General features: G+C 39.7%; 1 protein-coding gene across 5 annotated transcripts in view; it reads right to left on the minus strand.

The window, feature by feature from the left end:
• Positions 1–1,898: 1,898 nt before the first annotated feature.
• The window catches only part of magi3a (membrane associated guanylate kinase, WW and PDZ domain containing 3a), a 231,355-nt gene continuing 212,451 nt past the window's right edge, over positions 1,899–20,802 (minus strand). For 2 of the 5 annotated variants that reach the window (XM_061735362.1, XM_061735360.1), the window contains 8 exons: positions 19,003–19,212; positions 16,740–16,925; positions 16,541–16,634; positions 9,662–9,737; positions 9,300–9,437; positions 7,116–7,254; positions 6,748–6,840; positions 4,379–4,485 (listed from right to left, as the gene is read on the minus strand). In XM_061735362.1, the coding sequence (XP_061591346.1) occupies positions 6,788–6,840; positions 7,116–7,254; positions 9,300–9,437; positions 9,662–9,737; positions 16,541–16,634; positions 16,740–16,925; positions 19,003–19,212 (896 nt within the window). In that variant the 3' untranslated portion in view covers positions 4,379–4,485; positions 6,748–6,787. Of the gene's footprint in view, positions 4,486–6,747; positions 6,841–7,115; positions 7,255–9,299; positions 9,438–9,661; positions 9,738–16,540; positions 16,635–16,739; positions 16,926–19,002; positions 19,213–20,802 lie in introns of all 5 variants that reach the window. The other 3 variants (XM_061735359.1, XM_061735358.1, XR_009783818.1) reach the window with 2 other exon arrangements.

Here is a 20,802-nt window from a genome sequence, read left to right on the forward strand (position 1 = left end):
AGCTACGAATCATTGCATTAGATATATTAAACAGAGAGATATTGTTTCTAAACCTGCAGCAGTTTTCTATTGGAATAACTTATATAATGAGATAGATTGGAAAAACACATGTCTTGTCAAGAAAATGTATTATTACAAACAAGTAAGAGAGGTTACTTTTAAAATACTTCATAGATGCTCTCCAGTCAAGACCAATCTTAATTAAATATAAGATAAACATTGACACACTGTTCTTTTTGTGGTCATGTGGATGAAACAATATCTCACTTATTCTGGAATTGCACATATACTCATGTTCTCTGGATTGACCTTAATCATTTAATAAATGCTAAAGTTGATTCTTCCTTTAAGTTGAGCATCAAACATGTACTATTTGGTGTATCAAAAAATGATATGACAAGCCCAGACAAAGTATATTTAATCAACCTTCTCTTAATTATTGCTAAATATCATATTCACTGTACTAAATCTGCTAGCCAACGTCCAAATATAATTGTTCTCAAAGCTATATTAATATCATAGTCCGACAGTCTTAAACAGAGCGTAAACCCCAGAGCGGTTAAAACGAGAAGCCTATGTGAAAAATATAATATTTCCTGATCTTTTGTTTTTATTTATTTTTCCCCTTTAAACCTCAAGCCTTCTATTTTATTTAGATTTTTACTGTCCTTAATTTGTAAATGCAGTTACTTTATCCTGAAGTTTTGTACCTTTTCTGTATATAGCCTGTCAACAAAAAAAAGTAAAAAAAAAAAAGAGAGGGAGCGGTTTAGGGTTTTATCACAGCTCGCGGAGGGAAAAGAAACGTTTAAATAAGCTGGAAGGTAGTAAAGAAAACTTAAACTAACCGTAGTTGCGCCTAAAATGATGTAAATGGTGGCTTAATAATTCACGTGTAATTACTGGCAGCATTTCAGAAACATGACAAAAACACCACATTTTTTGCAGATATAAAAAAGATATAAAAAAAGGGACATCTCCAAAACTTCTAAACTGCATAGAAATGTATTTATCTTATATGAAAAAACAAGTTAAAAGTGCTTTAATAGCGTTGAACTTGCATGACTGTACAGCCAACCATACTAGCAACTGAAATCAATGTTTATTGATTTTATAAAATATTCTAATTTTTTTAGATTTTTTATTTGGGGTTTTCATAAACTGTGAGCCATAATCACCAAAATTATAACAAATAAAGGCTTGAAATATCTCACTTTGAATGTAGTGGAAAATAATATATTTGTTTCACCTTTAGATTTGCAACCTATCCAGACCTACCAGACGACCCCTGGGACAGACTGACCTTCCTAACCCTGATCCGCATGGAGCCAACGGTAAAAATGGATGAATGTTGTGTTTTCCCCCTCTGATCAATGTTTCCCCCTTGTAACTGCATTCCTGTTTTGATCATTTTTGATAAATGTTGCCACCTTATCTTTTTTTTTTTAGTTTCTGGAAAATACTGTAGCTATTTTCTCACAAATGCTTTCCACATAGATAAAAGACTAGATATTTAAAAAGAAAAAAAAAACTGTTGTGTAATCAGTACATTTTTATTCATCAGTGCATGAACAGTTTGCCATGACCAAATTATTTCTTTGTCAACCATTGTATATCATTTCGTCTTGCTTCCCTTAAAAAAATAATGAAACAATTTACAGAGGATTTTTTTTTTCCCACATGAAGGCAAATATCTATACAGGTGCTGTACAATTTATAAACATATACAACTACTATGATGTCAAATCTATGACTTCTTTTTTCAGGTATGTGGGAGCAATGAAAGGCCACAGTATCATACATGGTAATGACATGAACAGTAAAGAACAGAGCAGCCCATCATGTCGACAGTTAATTGGACATTAAAGTGTTTCATGATCACACAGACTGATAGATGCTTGTGTTATTTGTTTTTATCCTCAAAGCAGGCAGGTTGATGACTGTCGGACTCGTTTCAACCACTAGATGTGGCTGTTGTCCACAGAAGTAGGAAACGCTTCATGTGTCTTGTGAGCAGGGCACAGATGATTTTCTCCTATGAGACTGAACATTTTGAATAATTTTGAATCAGACCAAAAAAAAAAAAAAAAAAAAAAAAAAAGAAGCATTGTGACTATTTCACATTTTTGCACAAGTGTATGTGCAGTCACTGAATCAGCAGCTTTTCACCACGTATGGAAACTAAGTGTTTTGGAAGATCTGTATTTTTCTTTTTTCACAAATTAACAGTGACAATAAATAAGCAAAAGCATCCATAAGAAATACAGGCCAAGTACTAAATAAAAACTATAAAAAACGTTTTTTTTTTTAAGGTTCCAAATGAAAAATATGATATGTTTTTGTGCCTACACTTATGACTGAAATACAAGGATCTCTTAAGTAAATCAAAGCGGAGATGTCACTTTTATCAATCAGGCGCTGGTAATTAAATCCATCTTAATTACATGTCAATATATGAGCAATCGTTTTGTTAAATAACATTCAGATTAAATATATTCAGTGCGAGCGTAATATGTAAAGTACACCGGCCTCAGCTCCTTCACCTTGCTTGTATTCACACACGATCAAACACTTGAGGAATCAGGCTCTTTGCAGACCATGAGATACAAGTTATAGTCTTTATGGTGTTATTATTTCAGATGCTGATGCGTATCTACATGTTCTGGTTCTACCTGGATGGACGTGGACATGGACAGGTGAACTGACTGCTTTGTTTACCGGTAATTTCATTAGAGTACAGTATGCTTTATTATCAACACACATGTAACAAATATTAGATCTATAAGCACAAGTTTCTGGTCTGCTCCATGATGCATATAAAGCTCCTGGGTAGTCTTTCCACCCAAATGGGATTCATGTCTTCACACATGTAAAAGCACTTGCACTTGTACAACTCACATCTCATCAGGTTTTTAAAAAGAAACAAACTACCTAGAAGAAGACACATTTTTAGGAGAAACCCATATATCACACTTTTTTTTTCGTTTTACTTCATTCACTCGAGACGGGAACAATCAATCAATCTTGTCTTGTATGAAAGCCGTGTTGAGTGTGTGAATATGCATTTAAACCTTCAAAATGACAAAAAAAATGTAAAAAAGAAGCGGGGTCCTTCGTCAGGTCGTGCAGCGAGGGCAAACACTTCATCACTTCATCCAGACATCTGTCAAACCGTTTCACAGTGAGCGCCATCAGAAGCTGCTGTTGTAGCCAGTCTCTGATCTGCACAAAATAAGACTTCAGAAATCCCATTCAGAGCTCCTCACACACACACACACACACACACACACCCTCATACACACACACACTTCATCGTACAGTCCAAACACTCATTTGGGTACAGGCCGGGACGGATTTCAGCAGCTTGATGCAAATAGTCCGAGGCAAACTGGGTGAAACAAAACAACTAAATATCAATGAGAAGCTATGTTGCTGGTTACACAGTGATCTGCTATGTCCGAAATGCCTCCAGTGCCGTCGTTCCATCCTCTTACGAGGCTCGGCTTCCTCTTCAAACGCAGTCCTGGCGGAGATTTCAGATGTCTGCATAAGTGGCGTCCCCCTGGGACTGGATCCTGGCCGAGCTGGGAACCTTCCAGGGCCCGGGAGTGATGGGGGCCTTCTTAGCGGCGGCGGTGCCGTTGAGGCCGGGGTCCTGGATGCTACTGCTGGAGCCTCGCGGGTCTTTCCTGCTCACGTCTTCAGCCGTCCCCTGGTACTTGCTCTCCCAATATTCCCTCTCCCCGTGCTCTCTCCCGCTCCTGTGAGTCAGAGTTCCGGTTTCGGCGTCCGAGCCCGGCCTGTGGGGTTTCTGAGCCCCTGCCTCTTTCTCCGCCCGTTTCCCCCTTCTATGGCGCTCGCCAGTCCCCCAACTTTTGTCCCCGCTCTGCGGAGCCTCCCTGTCCTGCCGGTACGCTGCGTCTTCTCCCTTATATCTCGAAACGCCGGCGGGTTGTTGTCCGGCCGGGTGCCTGGGGCTCTGAGCTTCCTCCAGGTTTCTTAACGGCAGCGCAGGATCGTATTCACTCCTGGAGTCCTTCCTCGGACTAGAGGAGTGGTGCTCCCTCTGCCTTTGGGCCTTTCTATCCTTGTTCGTGTCCTCCTGAGATGCGCCGTGTCCCTGTTCCGTTTTCCGAGGGCTGTGGGAACGATCCGTCCATCCTTCGCCAGCTCTTTTGGGACTGCTGGACTTGGAGTCCCCCCTGCCCGGCTTACTGGCCTGCGCGGTGGGACTGGTGGGACTGGTGGGACTGGTGGCGCGCTTGTGGTTGTAGTTGGAGAGGTGGCGTCCCCTCGGCTCCTGCCCGGCACCGGGGGATCCCGTCATCCCGTGCTCTCCCCTGCCCGGGAACTCGCTCGGGGTGGACGTTTTAGGGGAAGATGGGGACCGTTCTGAGGTAGAGAGGGAGGTCGAGGATGGAGACGCTGGAGATGACTGCTCGTCAGATGCTGGGAGTCTTGGAGTGGTTACTTTTCCTTTTGAACCTGATGAAGAAACAGGACAGGATGAGAAAGAATCCAGCTGAGCATGAACCTACTGCAAAGAGTAGAGCCTAAAAACGACCCTAAAGGCTGAATTATGGTTCTGCGTTAAACATACGCCGTAGCCTGACGTGCAAAAACTCAAAATCTTACCAGGAATATTTGTCTTATTTAGTTAAAATGTCTCATTTTTTGTCAAAAAATCTCATTACACTAAAAGCAAGAGTCATTACCAGAAAAATAACTTATTTGACAATTTTCACCTGTTTCAAGTAGATTTTCACTTAAAATAAGCAGTGGTGGACAGTAACGGAGTAAATTTACTTGAGTACTGTACTTAAGTACATATCCAGACGATTTGTACTTTACTTGAGTATTAGATTTCTTTGGTACTTATTACTCTTACTTGAATACATTTCCAAGACAAATATTTTTACTTTTACTCAAGTACATTTCTAGGAAGGCTGAAAAGTACTCGTTACTTTCAGGTCTGCTCTTTTTTCTTCTTCCCTAAAATCCTATTGGACACAAGCTGTTTTTGTCAAAGGAGGAGACCTATCACAGTGCACGCTCTCCACTGGGATGTACGTAAAGCGGAAATACGTCAAGCCTCCTCAAAACGATACCGCCAAAGTAGCCTGCGTTTGTCAAGACAGAGCCGCAACAATGGCTACGCCTGCGTCAGGAGAAGAAAGACAATCCGCTGAGTCGTCTGAGTCTGATAATGAGCCGGACTGGGAGCAGGGACTTTCACAAAATCCTTGGCCGTATCTTAACTCAATGTTTGAGTTCGACCGAGTAAAAAACGAGGGCACAGACAAACCACAGACATTTATTTTCAAATGTTTATTGTGCCTGCCGAAGCAGAACTACCTCTCTGCTTTCAACAACTCAACATCGAAATGAAGAAACACGTTGACGTAAGTTAACCAGAAACAAGTGTTAAAAGATCCTTAAATTAATTTAGAAAAAATATAGTAATTTACTGATGTGGAAAATAAGAAATTTACTCTTACTTTTACTTAAAGTAAATTTAAAAGAATTTACTTTTGGATACTTAAGTACCTTTAAAAGCAGGTACTTTTCTACTCTTACTCGAGTAATATTTTGACTGAGCTACTTTTACTTGTAACGGAGTCAATTTTGACCAGTAGTATTTGTACTCTTACTCAAGTACTGGGGTCGAGTACTCTGTCCACCTCTGAAAATAAGTAGAAAAATCTGCCAGTGGAACAAGATTTTTTTGCTTGTAATGAGAAGATAAATCTTGTCCCACTGGCAGATTTTTTCTACTTATTTCAAGTGAAAATTTACTTGAAACAGGTGAAAATTGTCAAATAAGTTATTTTTCTGGTAATGACTCTTGTTCTAAGTATAATGAGATTTTTTGACTAAAAATGAGACATTTTAACTAGAAATAAGACAAATATTCTTGTTAAGATTTTGAGTTTTTGCAGTGCAGAACCATAATTCAGGCTTTTAGAGGAATGTTTTTCAACTTAAAAAAAAAAAATGAAGGATAATTTAAAATGTCATGCAACAGACACCAACATACAACCATAGATAGCATGTTTTCCACAAGAACCCATCTAAATATTTGTCTTGCCCGAGATACGCATCTGTTGACGACATGGCCATCAGTGAACGGGTGCAGGAGTTCACCCCGCACTGACGCTTCAATTTTCCTCTGAGCTGATAAGAACTGTGCAGCTGTGGATCAGGGCAGATAAAAGCAGCAGAAAAACCAGCAGAGAAAAAAAGAAGACTGATGGACTTAGCCGTGCTGAGATGAGCTTTTTGGATTTCTAGGAGCAACAACTCATAGAAATTCAGAGCAGTTTGATCTTTGGAATTAAAGGAGAGCTGCCAGTGAATGCACACAGATCCTTTTAGCACTTGTCACTCACTGATCGATATCTGATTAAGGACTTTTCTCCACTTCTCCGCCTCCTCTCACAATGAGGAAGATGTGTGTGTGTTCAGTGGCAGCCGCCGTGTTTTTTTAATGCCCTCGCGGGGCCCTGAAGCCTTCGCCTGCTTCTGCAAAAACCTCTTTCCTTCTTCTAGGACTCACTGCTTTAGTTCAGCCCTCCAGATCAGACGTGCTGCTTATTGAACATCGGCTGTTACGGAGTTACAAATAACTTTCTCAGATCGATCAAGTAAAAGGGATGAAGTAAGAAATAGACGACACTTAAATCTGGGAGATGGAACCACTTTGAAAAAGAGATGTCAAAGGCAAAAGATAGGAGTAATGACGTTTACCAAGGTTATTAGGGACAGACCGAGAAAAGCAGTGAGGCCTTTAGTGATGCTCTGGTTTCATGTAGAAGCAGAGGGTGGAAGGAGAGTTCAGACCTATAAGAGGAAGAGATAAAAAGGTAGAAAACAAGACAGCCGTGCCACTGCAGAAAACAGAGAAGCAATAGAGATAAACAGGATCAAGAAAGAAGTGATGAGATAGGATGAGAGGAGAGAACGGTCAAGAGAGATGCTTGCAACACATGCAGAAGAAAAAAGAAACTAAGGACCCTGCTATCAGGCAAATCCATACAGAAGCTGTCTATGATCTATGATTTATGCATGGTTGATATGCGGCTGTGCGGATCGGTGGGTTGTCAGACGAGACTCACTGTGATCGGGGACCAGGCCCTGGCCGGGTCGGAGGAGCAGGTGAACCTTGCTGCCTCCCGCCTGGATCAGCTCGATGGCTCGGGTGTGCGTGATGCCCTGCGTGGCCTCGCCATTGATCTCCACGATCTGATCTCCAACCTGCCGATCAAGTTTAGGACAGTTTTTTTACAGCTCGAAAGCAAAAAAAAAGTCTGTTCAAGAAAATGTGCGGAGTGAAGAAAAGGTGTGAGACAAAGACCCGGTCTGAGGTACGGAGACGGACAAGGGTGCAGGAGCTTGTTGCTTCACTGACACACACAGACGGACGGACGGACAGACAGAACGACAGACAGACAGACAGACAGACAGCTGCTACTTAGATCCAAAAGTTAAACTCCATGTCAGCATTCAGAATCGATTATCACGCTTTAATTCAATTCGATTCCGATATTGATTTGGGTTAGTGTTATAAAAAATGTTTTTTCAGCTGTTGCATGAATTATATGACTGTGTAGTTATGCAACATCTTAATACTAGTATTATATTGAGATTCAACAGCAAGTACACTGCAAAAACTCAAAATCTTACCAAGAATATTTGTTTTATTTTTAGTTAAAATGTCTAATTTTTAATCAAAAAATCTCATTACACTTAAAACAAGAGTCATTACCAGAAAAATAACTTATTTGACCATTTTCACCTGTTTCAAGTAAATTTTCACTTGAATGATTTTTTCTACTTATTTTAAGTGAAAATCTACTTGAAACAGGTGAAAATTGTCAAATAACAAGTTATGTTTCTGGTAATGACACTTGTTTTAAGTGTAGTGACATTTGTTTGACTAAAAATGAGACATTTTAACTAGAAATAAGACAAATATTCTTGTTAAGATTTTGAGTTTTTGCAGTGTATTGGCAGCTAATGATGCTGTAAGGACCAATCACCTCCCAGAATGCTGATAGAACTGCTTTCAGAAACATCGTGGGGCAGAATTATCAAAAAGATCCAGGGAGGAAACAGAGACGGAGGAAATCGGTTTTATTTTTTCCCCCATTCATGAGAATTTGGTTTTTAGCATTTTATGCAAATGTAACCCCAAGATGGTATATAGCCTAAAGCAAAGAAATATAGACAATTTATGCAATTATAACTGAAAACTTTAATATTTTCATACCTTTTAACATATTTAAAGGCAAAAACATGGCACTAGTTATGCTCGTGTCCAACAAAACATTCCTTTTTTGGGCATAAACAAAAAAATACCAAAAGTTGTAATGTAATAATGAAAAAAAAAAAATCGATCTTTAGACATACAAATCGATTTTTAGGAATTAATATGAGAATCGATTTAGAATCGGAAAATCGATCTTTTCAACACAGGCCTAGTAACAACCGTGGTTACAAAACATAACAGGGAGTGGTGACAGGAGTGAAGGATTCCATGAACAACCACACTGACTACGTTTACATGCAGTCAAAATTCGGGTTATTGCTAATATTCCGGTTACTGAAACATTCAGAATATTCCGTTTACATGGTAATTAATCAATCGGCATATCTGGATCAAAACAGCGACGCGCGGAGAACGTCATGACGCAATTTTTCGCTCCTCTTCTTGTAAGTCTCGCTATCCCCGTACTTTCTACCGTGCCAAAATGTTCATATCCTTCATTACATTTATGAAGTGATTAGTCTCCTCCTCACTCCAAAAGTGTGGCGTGGTCTTGCGTTTCGCCGTGTTTAGAAGAACTTCCTGGACTTAAAAGACCAGGATTCCTTGCGAACAGAGCATGTGCAGAAAACAAATTAATGTTCCGTTGATGGGGATATTCCGTTCGGGTTTAATATTAATTAAGTAATATTCGGCTTTTAAAAGGAGTAACCCAGGGGTCATATTTTTTAAAACCTGAATATGAGCAAATTCAGGTTATTCAAAGGGGTTATTGGTGTTAACATGGCCGTGCAAATTCGGGTTTTTGCCAATATTCGGGTTTTAAAAGGGTTATTGATGCATGGAAACGGAGTCAATGACCGAGGCTACTGGAGTGAAGCAGCTGCCCCGGTTTCCTTCTGCAGGTTTCCTTCTGCAGGTTTCCTTCTGCAGGTTTCCTCCTGCAGCTCCTCAGTGACTGATGAGTGAGATCTGATCACAGTTCCATCTGGTTGATCAAGAGGACAGAGAACTGAGAGGTCCGGACACTCACGTGTATCCTGCCGTCCTTCAGGGCGGGCCCGTCCTCGGCCAGGCGCAGGATGTACAGGCCCATGTTGTACTCCTTCCCTCCTCTCAGGCTGAAGCCGAAGCCGCGCTGGCTGCGCTCCAGCTCCACCACAAAGCAGCCCTGTTCTCCCGGACAAGAAATATGAGCGGTTATGACTCCGTCACTTGATTAAATATCCTTGCCAGGCCGGAGATAAATCTGGATGGTCTGTTAAATAAGTTTATGTAAATTAGGGATGTGTTTGAAGTGAGTTGACACCAGGGCACAAGGACAAAATTACAAAGGTGTTCCACTGCGAATGGTGACACCGTATACTGTAAAGATAACGCTGGCTTTCAGCTCACCTGCTTGGGGCCTGACGTGATGAGCATTCCCATCTCACTTGGCGAGACACTGTGCTTCCCCTCAGAGTCGCCGTTCCTGCGTCAGACACGACCACAAATGCATCACAATGCGGCACACTCCCGACAATTTTAGTTATGTTTCCTAACAACTCCACTGAGATGGGAAAAGAATAACAATGTTAAGAGTTCATGGAGGTGCAAGCACTTGTGATTTAAAGCTGTTGTTTCAGTATCTTTAAAGGCGGGTTAAAAAAAGAAAAAAAGAAAAAAGTCTGAGGCTACTCTGAAATAATACGGAAGAGTATTAGGGCCAAGCAGGAGAAAAAATATTTGAGAGGGGAAGAATTTTTTTTATTGTACACTTCGAGAAATAAGTCGAAATGTTGAGGAAAAAGTCGAAATGTCAGGATTAATGTTGAAATATAATTTAAAGAATAAAGTTGAAATTTCGTGAATAAAGTCTAAATTTTGTCTTTTTTCCTCAACATTTCAACTTTATTCATGAAATTCTGACTTTTTTCCCGACATTTCAACTTTTTCTGGACATTTCGACTTTTTTCTCAACATTTCAACTATTTTCTCGACATTTCGACTTTCTTCTCAAAATTGTACTTCAACATTAATCTCGACATTTCAACTTTTTTCTCAACATTTCAACTTTTTTCTCAAAATTGTACTTCAACATTAATCCCGACATTTCGACTTTTTTCTCAACATTTCGACTTTTTTCTCAAAATTGTACTTCAACATTAATCTCAACATTTCAACTTTTTTCTCCAAGTGCATAATGTGAGACTGATACTCTGGTGCTTTCTCAAACCAGCTGTCCAACGTCTGCATCCAGTAAAAGCGTGTATTACTGTCCTCAAAGGTCCTTCTGTTTTGTAACAGAAGGAGGACTGCAGAGTTTTACCCTGAGGAGCTGCTGCTGCTGGAACAAGTGCTAGTGGTTCACTTATATAACTCTCCTTTGTAAAGGTCTGTGTAGTCATTACTGCACTGAACTGTACATACTGTACACTGGCTTTTCTTTTTCCCACAGTTCCTCTTTGACTCCTAGTACCCACGGCAACAGAAGCCGCTATGCCTTCCTGGCTACGAATACCTCTACTACAGAGGTGGGAAAACAAAACAGTAAGAAATCTCTTAAAAGACACTCTTTTATATTGTATCAAAATATTTATGTATGAAACCATGCAGTTTTAATTTTCTATATGTTTTGAAAAATGCAAAACCCCAATAAAAAGAAGTTAAAAAAAATAAAAAAAGACACTCTTTTAGGGACATAATATATATACACAATATATATTTAAAATCCTAGACTAACCTTAAACACGTGAAATTAAAACAAGATTTTATTTCCAAAAACTGAGCCAAAATACTGAAGCAATCTGTGGAAGACTAAGTACTGTTGCTTTCCTAGGAAATAAGAGATTAAACGGCAGACAGGCGCTGATAACCGAATGTAATAAAGTCCCTGGTCATCACTGTGTGAGCACCTCTATAAAAGGGGAGGTTTCTGCAAATGTCATTAAATAAACGATGGCACGCTGTAACATCTCATGAGTTATTGTTTATCTGAGGTCAGATTGACCTAATTGTACGACACGCCGTTTTCTTTAAATAACGACCCGATACATAAAACCTTCCCATTTACAGAGGGTACAGGCTCTTGTTGGTGTGACTCGATATGCCCCAGTCACAGATCCTCCAACGGACACTTCTAAACCACTAATACGTGCAAATGTATAGAAGAAAAACAGGAACAGCAGTATTTTCATCATGCTTGTGGACGTGTGGCTTGAGGAGCTGAGACATTTAGACAAGCTGGCCTCTAAACTAAATATATATGGAGTAAACCCGAGCAAAGAGGCAATAAATCTAGGAGTCACATTTGACTCTGATTTTAATTTCAAATCACATGTACGCTGTCTGTGTCACAAAAACAGCAGTTTATCATTTAAAAAACATTTCTGATTTCTGCTTTTAGCCACTAATATGCTCCAAAACAGCCGGAGGATCTGAGAGGAGCTGGAAATGTGGACATTTTCAAACTAAAAACTCATCTCTTTGGTCTGGCTTTTATGTAGCATCAAATTTTATACATTTTTTTTTTCTGTTTAACATTTTTTTACAGGTACTTGTTTTATTTATTTATCCATTTCTTGTAATGTTTTTATTATCGTTATATCTTATTGTTGTGGACTGATTATTTTTAGCATTAATTCTTGAACTTTTATCATTATTTAATGTTAATTAACTATATTGTATGTCAGTGTGCATTGGTCTCCCAGTTTTTATTTTTATTATGCTTATTTTTCAGTCAAAATGTTAGCACTTTGTATTTCATGTACTTGGATGAAAGTTGCTATATAAATAAAATTTGATCCTTCACAGGATAAGTAAAATGGATCACTGCAAAAACTCAATAAGAATATTTGTCCTATTTCTAGTTAAAATGCCTCATTTTAGTAAAAAAATCTCATTACACTTAAAACAAGACTCATCACTGGAAAAAACAACAATTTTTTATGTGGAACAAGATTTTTTTGCTTGTAATAAGAAGATAAATCTTGTCCCACTGGCAGATTTTCCTACTTATTTCAAGTGAAAATTTACTTGAAACAGGTGAAAATTGTCAAATAAGTTATTTTTCTGGTGTTATTTTTCTGGTGATGACTCTAAATGTTGAAATAGCAGTAAAACCACATTCATTGATGAAATGACATACAGTAAGGGATGGAAAGGGGGGGTGATTTTGACTGTTTTTATTTCAGGGGGGATGCCATCCCCCCTCATCCCCCCTCAACTCCAGTACTGCGTATATTGATAATGTATTAAGAAGTATAACATTGCTCTCATTATAGAGAACAAGGCTAGAGAGCATGAAAGAAAAGAGTCTTCCTCTTCCTCTCCTCCACTGTGTACAATGTGATCTTTACGTTGCCACGCCTTCACGAGAGCAGCGTGAGCCTCTCTGTTGGTTTCATTACACGGCACGCTGAGGGAACGTAAAGCCCTCAAAGACCATGTTGTTTCTTACATTTCAGGCGCAGATAAGAAGGCCATGCTTTAATGCTTCGCAGATCTCATTACAAAGCCTTTGTGGGAAACTCAGCTGCGCTGCCACTATCCAAGGAGTGGAGGAATCCTTAATGGGCCTCGCGTGGAGGAGAGTTTCTACCCGTCATGCTGCCGAGCCGACAGCTCATATCTGAGCCGGGCCGACCCAAGGCATGTGCTGGTGATTAATTGAAGAGAGAAGGAGCGGGGCTGCGGAGGACGAGGGGGAGAAACATGTACTGATACGTGGTGAAACAGAGCAGGTGAAGGCGAGGAAACCATGGCAGCACATGCTGCTGCTGCGATGGATTAGAGATTCTGAAACAGGTAATCTTGTTTAAAAAGAATGATCAAAGAGGAATCTAGGCTCTCTCTCTCTTATAAACCTGACCCATTTTCATTGCTTTCCCATAGAAAAGGTAGTTGGGAGGGCTGTCGTTTCGGATAACAAGGACCGAGGAGACGAAGAGGAGATTTTAATGTGCTGCACTGTAGCACAGAACCGGAGGCATTGTGAGAGTTTTGGGGCTAATTTATGATTTAAGAGGCACGATCTTCCTCCTCCTAGAGGACTCTGTATTCAGGAGATGCTGAGAAGCCTGCTGCACGGAGGAGGGTTATCTTTTTGACCAGAGCGTGCCACAGACATTTCATTACATTTTAGGACTCGCAGAACACGAACAACAATGAAAAGATTTTCTATATCAGTCAGTGGAGTTAAACTATGGAACAGAAAGGATTCAGAATTAAAACAATGTCCAAACATTAACTAGTTTAAAAACATGATTTTCACAAGGTACATAGAGGAAGGGGTTTAGCGGCTTTTAGATGGCCTGATATAACACTATCTGGTGAACAGGTAGATTTGTTTATATTTATGTACAGAAATGGGCAGCTAATTATGTGTATGTATGCATGTGTATATATGTGTACCGTATTTTCCGCACTATAAGGCGCACTAAATATCTGGTAAAATACCATACTATAGTGGCTGGGGTTGAGTTACGTATCTAACTGATGGAGCTGCGCTACAGGAAATGCTACAAAATCCTACAGCAAATGCAAAAAAAAAAAACCAAGAAGTACCATATGTCAAACTTTATTAACAAAATAAAAACCAGCTTTGCTCCGTCTCGTCAAAGTCTCCATTATGCGAGTCAGCGTCGCTGCTGTTGTCTTGAACGTCTGTGCCGATTCCTGACGTTTTTAGCGCCATTACTTCGGCGACGCCAACTACATTACCCACAATCCTCCTGACTACAGTAACAGAAATTACCGTAATGATCATATATAAGGCGCACTGCTGGTTTTTGAGAAAATTAAAGGCTTTTAGGTGCGCCTTATAGTGCGGAAAATACGGTATATATATATATATATATATATAAATATATATATATATATATGTATATATGTGTGTAAATATGTATGTGTATATGTGTGTATGCAGATATAGATATAGAGCAGATGGAGTTAGAGATAGTATAGTGTAAATACGTATATTTATATAAATATTTATATGGGCATGTGTGTACAAATATATAGAAATACTCAATTATGTGTATGCATAGGTATGTGTGTGAGTATAATTATAGTATAGTTAGTTATTATAAATACTTGTTAATACATGATTAGTGAATGGGGGTAGGAATAAATAAGTTTACACTTCTTCCTACTCCTTTTTCCACATGTAAATTAAGATATGAAGTGTTAAAGGATGAAATTCTTTGTTTTTTTTGTTTGTTTTGTTTTCTTATCTTCTCTTTTAATTGTTGTCTTTTACATGTACAAAATCAAATCAAGACCTCTGGAAATGGTGTCAATGTTAAGGGAAAAAGTGCATATTCTCTAGTTAAAGGAGCTTGAGGCCGGATTGTGGCAAGATTTATGAAAAAAATCCGTATACATTTTAAGTTTTCTAGTAATAATGTCAGATGAAGCGTTCCAAACCCAAAAGAATGAGCCCTCTAGTGTATCTCTCCTTTGCCTTGAACAGGCTGTGTGCTGCAAAATGTGCTGCAATTCGGTCCCGAATTTCCCGCGCTGTCCTGCGGATGTGACGTCACATGACGCTGCATGCACGTTCTCCCCGTTCTCCCGTGCCGGCTTCACTGTTGGCTGCAGTACCCCCGGCGGCCGTCGTGGCGAAGGGTGGCGCTAGAGAGTCTCATTTCTTAAAAGGAGCCTCATGCTCCTTTAAACTTATATTGGCCAGAGGAACATGAAATATCTGTGACATTTGTGGGTTGTTTTGCTCAGGAGGCTCTCTTGAGCTTGATTGGAGGAGTATGGAAAGTTGTGAAATCCCTCACATTTTGATGTCCCATTTAGGATCATTGTTAGGTTGGAGACGCGAGGCTCTTTTCATCTGCAGTGTTTCCATTGGAGTTCATCACCAGCCCAAAAGCATGATGAATCAACCCAGGAGCTACAAAGCTGGAGAATTCTTCAAGTTAAATCCAGCAAACCTACTTCTAAAGATATATGTGCCCGTTTGGGCTTAAAAGTTCCATTTCTCTGCTTCATTTCAGAGGAATGAATCACGCTTGTTTAGTGGTGTTTTTGCAGCCCCAGCTGAATTTTGTGCTGACATCAGAAAGACCTTCCTCCCTCCTCGTCCAGGTTTGGGTAGGATTTACCCACAGTGATCCCCCACTATCACGTTTCACTTCACTTTTAAAAGAAAAGATCTTCAATAGCTCTCTAATTTCATTAGAAAGTAAGGAAATGGTTGACTAATACACTTTTCTCCTTGTCATGCTTTATGGGAATTAATTATGTTCTCTTTCACAGCGCCACGCCGCCGCTTAGAGGAGGACATGCTGTGATTAACCGGAGACTCTGAAAGTCGGAAGCTTGAATATTTGCATTTTCAACGCAGCAGCGGCGGGGGATCAGCACTGCTGCAGCACGAGGAGGCTGCTGGTTCAGATCCCGCCTGGGGGGCTTGTTCTCCCCGAGGCAGCGTGGGTTTTCTCTGGGTGTCCCAGCTTCCTCCAACATCCGCTACAAAAACATACTGGTGAGGCTTGTGAGGTGGTGAGGAACTGGTGGAGGGAGGGAGGGCTCTGTGTGTGGCTCACGGTCCACATCTGTCTGATCAATCTGCATTAATAATTGATCATCTGCAATAGCCACATGATTTAATCTGGCCATATAAAGATAAGGGTATTACATTTTGGTGAAACTTGTGAAGTAACCTGAGCTGTCCAAATGAGCATCCTTTTTTTCACTTAAAAATAGTAAAAAAAAACATTGCTTAAAATGTTAAATAGAACATGTCATTTGTACGGAATAGTATTAGGAGGAAGATTTTTTTTGTCATTATGCACTTCGAGAAAAAAGTCAAAATGTTGAGAAAAAAATCGAAATGTTGAGAAAAAAGTCGAAATGTTGAGAATAATGTTGAAGTACAATTTCGAGAAAAAAGTCGAAATGTTGAGAAAAAAGTCGAAATGTTGAGAAAAAAGTCAAAATGTTGAGAATAATGTTGAAGTACAATTTCGAGAAAAAAGTCGAAATGTATTTCAACTTTATTCTCGAAATTTCAACTTTATTCTTGAAATGTCGAATTTATTCTTGAAATTGTATTTCAACATTATTCTCGTCATTTAGACTTTTTTCTTGACATTTCGACTTTTTTCCTCAAAGTGCACAATAAAAAAAAAATCTTCCCCTCTCAAATATTTTTTCTCCTGCATGGCCCTAATACTCTTGCGTACATTTTTGATGTTTTTTGTTTAAAGAATTGTTGTACATGTAGCAGATACTTATCCATTTCTTCCAGCCCACACTTGTGCGTGATAACTGTGTGCGTACCTGTCTGTGTAGGTGGGGGGCTGCTGTCCTACAGCTCTGTGATGAGCTAACGGGCTCTGCTTGGCTGAGTTGGTTCCAGATGTGGGAGCGCTGTCTGGAAGAACACACAGCGCGTCAACATTCCCATCATCCTAGTCCCGGGAAAAAACCCGGACGTTCTCTTTAGCAGATCGGCCTAACTGGAATGAGACCAGCCTACCGTCCTCCGGCACCACGGTGAGCGTGACTGAAGTGCCGGCGTCCTTGATGAGCTGAACGATATCGTTGTGGGACAAGTCCATGATGGAGAGGCCGTTGACGGCAGAGATGCGGTCCCCCACTCTCATCCGGCCCGCCCGGTCCGTGGGGCTGCCCTCGATGATCCGCCCGATCTTGTGAGGGATGACTGGAGCAGACACAGAGATGGAGAGAGATGTTCAGCATTTGCAGCTCTGAATCAGTGAACCTAAAATCATGACACATCTTACACACACAGAGACATTTAAATAAAATGTAAAGATCTAAAGCAAATGTATCTGTGCAACAAGTTTTAAAGGAGATGTATGTAAGAGCAATAATAAAACGAATCATAAAATGACCCCGATATGTCAACAGACATTTAAAAATCATGTTCATTTCAAATACTTATGTCACTGACAACAGCACTCAAGCCAGGATATTCCAGTTTAAAAAGAGGAGTTGCAGCCCTCAACTGATGTTTATGTTGTCTCCCAATCACCAAGTCAGTATTGTTTCTGAAGCTCCACCCTCCACCTATCTCCCAATCACCAAGTCAGTAATGTTTCGGCATCCGGGTTGCCAGCTCGGCTCTAATTATGGCAGCCATGGCAGCCTACGTTCCTGCTGCATTCTGCAGCCTACCTGGCAACCTCTGGTCGGGGGGAGGAGGGGGAGGGTACACGCCGCTCAACAATATTTTGAAAGTGACTGCAGTACCAGTTTTGGCCATTTCTTACAGACGGCTCCTTTAAATGAGACCGATGACATATGTCAATCAAAAGATTGGTTTGAGAGCAGAATTATAGAGACTTGAATTAAATTGTTTTATTGGAAGAAAAGAAAAAAAAAAGGGTGTGTGTGAATCAGATTTTCTTTTCCTAACTTTAATTAAATTATTTTATTGGAAGTAAAAAAAGTGTTGTGTGTTTGTTTGTTTATTTGGATCCACCATTAGATACAGCTATTCTTCCTGGGGTCCTAATATTACATTTTCAAACAATATTTTCATCTTAAGACACATATTACAGACAATACACTTCCATAACATTCATACTAACAATCCTTTCATACAGCAGCTCTATTATTTACTTCTTGGTTGAAGAAAAATAAACCAATACTTAAATAAAAATACAAGAAAAAAAAAGTGGAGAGACAAAACAGAACTCTCCTTACCTTTTGGGATCTCAGATAACCCAACTCAATTCACCAGAAAGAAGCACTTAACAATTGTCTTCAAGGTATCCCATATGTAAACCAATACATTTTCAATTTCTTGTTAAAGCAACTTCTATTATTATTTGAAATTAAAAAGTTTGGTAATAATGTGACTGTGAATGTGTGTGAATCAGACTTGTTTTTCCTGCTTATCCAAAGGTTTTTCATGTAATATTAAAACTTTTTATTTGCAAATGTGAAAGTTTAATCTGTGATTCCATAGGCTTTGCAAGATGCTGTGCTGAGTTTCCTGGGCAGGACTGACCGAGAGGATGTAAGACCTCTTTTAGCATCGTCCAAATCCACAAAGCTAAAAGTAACTGCAGCATCTTTACAACCTTCCTGTCTTATATTACCACCAGGAAGAGTTTCATTAACTGCCACTCAAGTGTCTGGCCGGATGTTGCTGAGATACGGCTTCTGTTGTTCTGATTGGCCAATAGAGACACGTCCTGTATCCTTCAGTCAAGGTCACACCCAGGAAACTAATGGAGATTTCTTTTTCTCACTTAAAAACAATATTTAAAAGGAGCATGAGGCTCCTTTTAAGAAATCAGACTCTCGACGGCCGTCGGTGGCACTGCAGCCAACAGTGAAGCCGGCACAGGAGAACGGGGAGAACGCGCATGCAGCGTCATGTGACGTCACATCCACAGGACAGCGCGGGAAATTCTGGCCCGGAATTGCAGCACATTTTGCAGCACACAGCCTGTTCAAGGCAAAGGAGAGATACACTAGAGGGCTCATTCTTTTTGGTTTGGAACGCTTCATCTGACATTATTACTAGAAAACTTAAAACGTATACACATTTTTTTCATAAATCCTGCCTCAATCCTGCCTCATGCTCCTTTAATTGCGGTTTTTATTCTTTTGCATTCAACCCTGTTGCTGTTGTGTTTTTCAGCTCATCATCAAGGCTTATAGGAGTCTGGTAATGAACTATTCATGTATCCAGGTGAGCTGAAAGAGGGACAGTCTCTTCCTGGAGCTGGACGGTGAAACACTGGCGTGTTTCACCGGTTTCCTACCTCCTGGTGGGGGCTTGTTCTTGGATGTGAGGATGACGAAACCGAAGCCCTCGTTGTCCCTGCGCTGCAGCGTGATGTCGTAGCGCTCCGGCCGGGACGGCTGGGCAGCTTGGACCGGGTTTGGTGGCTCAACACGAGGAATCTTGGGAGAGCCGGCGATGTGAGTCGGTCCCTGCTGGGGCTGCTGACTGACGTCGTCCTCGTCTCCGTCTGACCCACAGAAATAACAGAGAAATAGATCACAGTTGCTGACAAAACTACGGAAGAGTATTAGGGCCATGCAGGAGAAAAAATATTTGAGAGGGGAAGATTTTTTTTTATTGTGCACTTTGAGAAAAAAGTCGAAATGTTGAGAAAAAAGTCGAAATGTCGAGAAAAAAGTCGAAATGTCGAGAATAATGCTGAAGTACAATTTCGAGAAAAAAGTCAAAATGTATTTCAACTTTATTCTCGAAATTTCAACTTTATTCTTGAAATGTTGACTTTATTCTTGAAATTGTATTTCAACATTAATCTCGTCATTTCGACTATTTTCTTGACATTTCAACTTTTTTGCACAATAAAAAAAAAATCTTCCCCTCTCAAATATTTTTTCTCCTGCATGGCCCTAATACTCTTGCGTACATTTTTGATGTTTTTTGTTTAAAGAATTGTTGTACATACTGTATAGCAGATACTTATCCATTTCTTGCAGCTCACACTTGTGGAGATTAATGTTGAAATACAATTTCAAGAATAAAGTCAAAATTTCGCCTTTTTTCTCTCAACATTTCAACTTTATTCACGAAATTTTAACTTTTTTCCTCAACATTGACTTTTTTTCTTGAAATTGTACTTGAACATTAATCTCGACATTTCAACTTTTTTCTGGACATTTCGACTTTTTTCTCGAAATTGTACTTGAACATTAATCTCAACATTTTAACTTTTTTCTCGACATTTCAACTTTTTTTCCTCGACATTTTGACTTTTTTATCGAAATTGTACTTTTTTCTCGAAGTGCATAATGAAAGAAAAATTTTCCTCCTCTAAAATATTAATTTTATTTTTCTCCTGCCTGGCCCTAATACTCCTTACAAAACCGTGTTAACACATCGAGGGTAACATTAATCGTATCTGAGGAAGAACCCGCCACTTTCACCAACAACTTATTCCATTACTCCCGTTTATCTGACATTAATTTGTTTTCCTGGAAAAATTACTTGTCACAATGTTCACAATTTGCTGGAATTATCTCAGGGATAAACCCCAAAAACATCATCTTAATCAAAGACAAAGCCTCTGCTGACTGACGGATCAACATGCAGGACTGAGTTCAAACTCATTGTAATTATTCTCAACCAGATATACTTCAATCTCTCCTCACTGGCATGTTTATTCTGCAGTCTATATTTTCTGACAGCTACTATCAGTAAATTACTGCTGTGGACTGGTTTACGAGGCAGCTTCAGGGACTCTGTAATGAAGGCACGAACCCTTCATGACTGATGCTTAATTCTGCTAAGTCCAAATGGAAAGTCATTTCAGTTCTGTGCTGTTTGCAAAGAGGCTATCTGTAAGAGTTACCCAGCCTGAACACAGCAGGGGCATATGCTGGAATGGAGAGGGGAAAAAAAGCATATTCTGTTTTCCGTCATCTGTAAAGACCTACTACACCAGCTGAAATTTCTTATTCATGGTTTCTCCCGTCACTTTACTGTATTTTCCTTCTATTTGCTGTCTTTTAAGCGAATGTCCTCCTTCCAAAATGTATTTTTTCCTCTTCAGGACAATATATCTGCCTGGCAGAGCATGCTTAAA

Source organism: Cololabis saira, chromosome 12 (assembly GCF_033807715.1).
Source record: "Cololabis saira isolate AMF1-May2022 chromosome 12, fColSai1.1, whole genome shotgun sequence".
Lineage (NCBI taxonomy): Eukaryota > Metazoa > Chordata > Actinopteri > Beloniformes > Belonidae > Cololabis > Cololabis saira.